The sequence below is a fragment of the Ruditapes philippinarum genome, unplaced genomic scaffold (genome assembly GCF_026571515.1).
Source record: "Ruditapes philippinarum isolate M1 unplaced genomic scaffold, ASM2657151v2 ctg3751_1_1_1_1, whole genome shotgun sequence".
Classification (NCBI taxonomy): domain Eukaryota; kingdom Metazoa; phylum Mollusca; class Bivalvia; order Venerida; family Veneridae; genus Ruditapes; species Ruditapes philippinarum.
In genome coordinates, this window is record NW_026856056.1 from 1 (window position 1) to 5,909 (window position 5,909).

At 33.1% G+C, this 5,909-nt stretch overlaps 1 protein-coding gene across 1 annotated transcript; it reads right to left on the minus strand.

The window, feature by feature from the left end:
• Positions 1–21: 21 nt before the first annotated feature.
• LOC132745264 (uncharacterized) lies at positions 22–5,295 on the minus strand. Its single transcript, XM_060734131.1, has 2 exons — positions 4,425–5,295; positions 22–1,159 (listed from the first exon to the last, which is right to left on the minus strand). Exons 1-2 carry the CDS (start codon positions 4,824–4,826, stop codon positions 134–136), a joined length of 1,428 nt encoding a protein of 475 aa, XP_060590114.1. The 5' UTR covers positions 4,827–5,295; the 3' UTR covers positions 22–133.
• Between the last annotated feature and the right edge of the window lie 614 nt (positions 5,296–5,909).

Below are 5,909 nucleotides of genomic sequence, written 5' to 3' on the forward strand. Positions count from 1 at the left end.
AATAAATTATTTATTTCCTAAACCATATAATACAAACCAAGAAATAAGAAAACTCAGATAATGTTCAATAGAAGTGGGTTTACTAAAGCTCGAATAACCAAAGATGTCTGGAGTTATTATATTGTAAAAGGGATTAAATGCCTAAATGTTTAGAAATTTGAAGCCTTTTATTCAAATTGTAATGGATATAACCATCTGAAGAAGTACTTGATTTCCATCTACCATGCTTATTTAACAAACTGGTATCTAAATTGAGAGTACTATTTGCACAAGCTGAAGCTCCGCCACTACGTAAACTATGTAGACCAAATTTATTTTTGTCTTCACCAATTGCTACTATAGCTTGCAAAAATATTTCCCTGGATCTCGTGTACGACAAAGGACTCAAAGTGTTAACTGGTACGTATTTGTTTTTACTTTTAAGAAATTTGACCTTTGTAAATATGTATTCGTCTGAGGAAACGGTTAAACTTGCGGCAGCTAAATAATTTTTTAACCACGATACCGGACATAGTTTATTTCCCGTCTTAGCAATGACAATTTCTGAACCTTTTTGTAACTGATCAGTTTTACTTTTCTTAATAAACAAAGACATATGATTTTCATAAATTTTGATATCTTTCATTTGTAACGAACTTAGCTCACTAAATCTCAAAAAACCTGAAAATCCAAGAATACACATTGTACATAATCTATTATCTTTAAAGTTCATCTTTCCTCCATTACTATACAAATTTACAATACGATTCAAAATGTCTGCTGTAACTGGTTGTTTCTTCCGTTTTGGTTGGCACAAGATACGTCTGCTTCCGTCAAAAGTCAGTTTGGTTAATTTGTGTGCACACGGATTATCAAAGAGTGATAATTCGTGCTTCCAGTTTATTGCATAAAAATAACCTTCCAGAACAGAATTAGACACTTCACTGATAGTTAAATCACTCAGAAAAAGACAAACCGTAGTTACTTTAGCTGGTAAACTGATAAAACCATGTTCACCGCACCAAACGTCAAATTTGTTGAAGTATCCAATGTATTTCTGATTGGTATTCTTGGATTTAGAAGCCATAACTATGTCCGGCATCATACTAGCTGCTGCCCCAAGAGAAACATGATTTGAAAACTTTGAAATCTCTTCCCATATTGCATGATTTTTACGTTCCTGCAAATACAAAAAGATGTTATAAAGAACTGTCAGTAACCCGAAGAACACATTCGTACATTTTTTTTATATTTTTTTTTTGCAATTCTCAAAATCAGTGAACTAGTAAAGCTATAATATAAACAAGAAATATTTTATACAGAGCCATTCTGAAAATAATCTCTGGTTTACTATAAATCTTTCTCAAAATTCTTTCTAAAAACAACAACAAAAACTAAAAGTTATTCAAAATTTCTCTTGTGATAACTGTAAATCCTTGAATGATAATCTTCACTAAGAAAAAACTGAAAAAAGTCTATAAAAGAAATGATTATTTCTAGGATAACTGATTTTCTTCAATAATAAATACTCTTTACTAGAATAACCATGAATCCTTCAATAATAATTCATCTTAACTAGGATAACTGTAGATCCTTTCATTAAATAATTCTCATTCTAGGATAACTGTAGATCCTTTCATTAAATAATTCTCATTCTAGGATAACTGTAGATCCTTTCATTAAATAATTCTCATTCTAGGATAACTGTAGATCCTTTCAATAAATAATTCTCATTTCTAGGATAACTGTAAATCCTCTCATTAAATAATTCTCATTCTAAGATAACTGTAGATCCTTTCAATAAATAATTTTCATTTCTAGGATAACTGTAGATCCTTTCAATAATAATACTCATTACTAGGATAACTGTAGATCCTTCGATAATAAATACACTTTACCCGGATAACTGTAATTCTTTAAATAATAAGAACTCATTACTAGGAGAACTGTAAATATTTCAATAATAAACACCTTTACTAAACGACAAACTCGTTAAAATGACAACTGTAGATCCTTTAATGATAATTTCTATTTCCTATAATAAAATTAAATTCTTTTAAGATAACCACTTAGTATTTGGAATCACTAATTTACATATGTTTTTTTTTATTATTATTATTATTAATTTAACCAATTAACCTTATTATTGTAAAAAACCCTACCATTTCTAAAAATAATCAACAAAGTCAATAAAAAACTCTTGTATAATAACATTATCTTCAATAAAATGATAATCTAATTTAAAATTGTTTCGATATATAATTACTGCACATGCTCTAAATAATTTTGACTCTCATGACAAAATCTTAACCAGCGCATATTGTGTAAATATAGATTACACTATATATACTTTGAAACTTGCTGCGTAATATGAAAAGAAAAGTCTGTAGTTTTGTAACAATTTCAGAAAAGACACGCTCAGTTTGAATAAAAAAATCTTAATTTTTTTTTTTTTGAAGTATATAGAAAAGGGGTAAGTAAGCTTCCATTCATAATTTTATTTTTAACACTAAAACACTCCCGTTAAAAGGAGATACTGCAAAGACACTGTTAAAACACGAACCTGGAACAAAAAATGATTTTGGTTTCTCATATTCCACAAAATCAACTACAAATTCCCTGTATGAACCAGTAAACGTATTGACAATAGCTGGCCAAAACATGGAAGACTTCCATTTAGGGACTACTAAAGTTCCCTCTGCCCCACATTTAATCATATGTTGAATGACCTTGTTTACTAAGTGGACAGGAGGTACTAACCAATTATTCTTTCCTGACCAATCAAACGCAAATGCATCTACTCCTGATGTCCCAGGGCACCAAAACTGAGAATTAAATATTTCAACATGTTTGTTTCTATTGTCAGCAAATCTGTCAATATGAAACGGACCCCACACATTATTAAAATATTGAAACACTAAGGGTGAAACTGCCCAATCATCAAAGTCCAAAATCTTACTGTAAGCGTCAGCTTCTACATTCATATCTCTTGGAACCCAAGATGATTCCAAGAGTATTTTGTGTTGTACACAGAAGTCAAATATTCTTTTTGCAATAGCCTGCAAAATAACTTTTGTGCTTCCACGACTGCAAATTCTAACTATATTCTGATTATCAGTATAAACCTTAACAAATTTACCACTCAAATGTTTCTCAAAGGACTGTAATGCGAACTCTAAAGAACGCAACTCTCTAAATGTTGAACTCTGTTTAACCTCTATTTCAGTAAATGAGACTCTAGAAACTTTATTAATTGAGCTTAATAAAACTCCCGCCGCCGCCTGATTGCTGGCGTCGACGAACAAAATTCTCTCTGGCATTCTACCGAGAGACACTAACGACCTAAAGGGAAGTAACTCTAAATTCTTAGACCAAAAATGTAACTCTGCCAAGGACGGGGAATCTAGCGAAACAATTGCATCCCAAGAAACGCTGTTACTTATGGGAACATGAAGATTTCGTGTCATAATGTGACATACATTCCCAAAACAAAATGACATTGATATTATTGTTCCTACTATTTTTGCCAATGAACGTGCTGTACATTTCCCTTGAATCTGCATACAACTTAAAATCATGTGCTTAAGCTTTTCAATTTTTCTAATTGGAATTTCTACAAGACCTTTAGATAAATCCCACAAACTTCCCAACCATTCTAGGACGGAACAAGGTTCCCATTGACTTTTTTCTTCATTAGCTATTAAACCTGCTCTAATTAAATCCTCCCTAACCTGTGAACTTACTTTATAGCATAATTCTGGGCTGTCTGTACCCCAACCGTCATCCAGATATACAATAATCTTAATTCCCATTCCTCTCCAGTATTTAACCAATGGCCTTAAAAGTTTAGTAAACAACCATAGAGCTATAGATATTCCAAAAGGGAGAACTGTAAAAAAAAAATATTTATGAACACCGTTCTCTACCCAAGAAAATCCTAAGTAAGTTTGATATTCTTTATTTATGGATACGTGATGATAGCCAGATTTTAAATCAAACTTAAACATTAGATTACCCTTTTGACAAAAATCTAAAGCTTCTTTCTGACCTTCAAACTTGAGTTTCCTATTTAACACGTGCTTATTAATATGACGTAAATCTAAAATAAGCCTCTCTTTACCATTTGAGTTTACTGAAACAGTCAACGGATTAACACAAAAAGGTTTACTTTTAACTTCAATAACGCATTGCTTTTCTAAAAGTTCAGAAATAGCTGACGAAACGAATTTATGATGTTTCACAGAAGAAAGATTGTTTCTTAAGTAAATAGAACTAGGCAGTGTCTCAAACGGAATCTTAAATCCGTTTCTTATAACATCTTCTATAAATGTATTAACTTTGAGATTTTTTACCCAAAAATCAATGTGTCTATTGATACTGTCTTTGACTGAAATTATATCATTTTTCTCGAATTTTTTGGAAACATATGAATTAAAATACTTAACTCTACTTTCCGTTACTGGCGTCTGGTTTTTCTGTTGTGACGGAGGGTTGCAGCTTACTAGCCATGAATCTCTGGGTGTACGGGCAGTCTCTGGCAAAGTGTCCGGGCAGATTGCAGGAGAAGCAATGACCTGTAAATCCCTGATTTCTTTGCACGTTTCCCGGGATATTTGTTTGGAAATAGCTCTCAAATCTTGGTGAATACCCACGAAAGGGCGCCCGTTGTTGAAAAAGTGGCCTTGGCTGGGACTGAGCACGTGGTGGTGGAAAAGTCTGACTACTTCCATATGGACTATATCTGCGTGACCTATTTGCCCTTGCAATAGCGCCTCGTAGCTTAGAAGCATCGTCATCATTATCAGCAAGCGGGTCAGCGTCATATTCCCTGACGGTATCCCAGCCATGTTTGTCGGCAATTTTTAACAGCTTGTTTCGTTTACGAATCTCCAAGGCTTCGTTTTGAGCAATATCTTTGATGGCAGAAACGTTTTTGAAGTCACACAAAGCCTCTATTCTATTCAAATTGTTCAGGCGTTCAGAGTTGAAATTAAACTGTCTTTTACAAGAATCTGTTTTGAAATCAAAAGTACCTGCGTTAGCCGGTTTATTGCCGCCGAAATTCCCAAATCTGAATTCTAACTCGTCTAAGATTAAGCCTCTCTGTTTATCCAAAGTCTGTTCTATTTGAGACGAAATGTCGTTTCTCACTGGAGTCGAAGGCGTTCCATTTTCCTCGCTAATGATGTCCCCTCTGGGAAGTGAATCCTCTTCCTCGCTCATCGAGTTATTGCAATACAAATTTGGTGAACCTTGCGAACTGTGTAGTAAACCTCGAATGATTTAAAACCGCAAAAGTACTCATGAAAATCTCGTGCCCCGTGCATTATTCTACGCAATTTTAAACCAAACACCAAAAAGATTAATAAGTACCAAAAAGAAAAGAGTAATATCTTCTCCTGTGTGTGTACTCAAAAGACGTTTTTATCAAATAAATGTATTCATGAATTCAATGTAAAATGATGTAGCATGTGATGGGATTTATTTTCCTTTCTTATAAAGCGATATAATTCATAATACAAAGATACACAACAACAACAACAACAACAACAGAATATGAAAAGCTCAACTTGAGTTGTTTTAGTTCGATTGTGTTAATGGCTATTTTTATCGAAATACCGTCGAAACCAGTCCTGGAACAAACCAGTACTAGACAATGAGTGTCTCAGGGAATCAACGGCTTGCCTCTGACAGCGTTTCAAACTCAGTCATGCTACCACTTTCCAAAGATAAGTTATTACTTACATAAAGTTTCAAGATTTCAATGTTTGGTTAGAGTTAACTGATTTTACCGCATCAAATTAAATCTGAATTGTAAAATTACCTTATTGATATATTCTTTCAACGTCTGGAATATGGCAAATAACTCTTGCAGATGTTTCTTATCTTTCACAATTTACATCAAGTTTCATATCCACGTTCTCAGAAAT

What these genes read in the sequence shown, in the direction of transcription:
- LOC132745264 (XM_060734131.1), bottom strand. Translation starts at nt 4,826, where the DNA reads ATGGCTGGGATACCGTCAGGGAATATGACGCTGACCCGCTTGCTGATA. An exon ending in CGCCAGTAACGGAAAGTAGA is followed by an intron (nt 1,160 to 4,424) that starts GTTAAGTATTTT and finishes TTGTATTTGCAG; the next exon opens with GAACGTAAAAATCATGCAAT.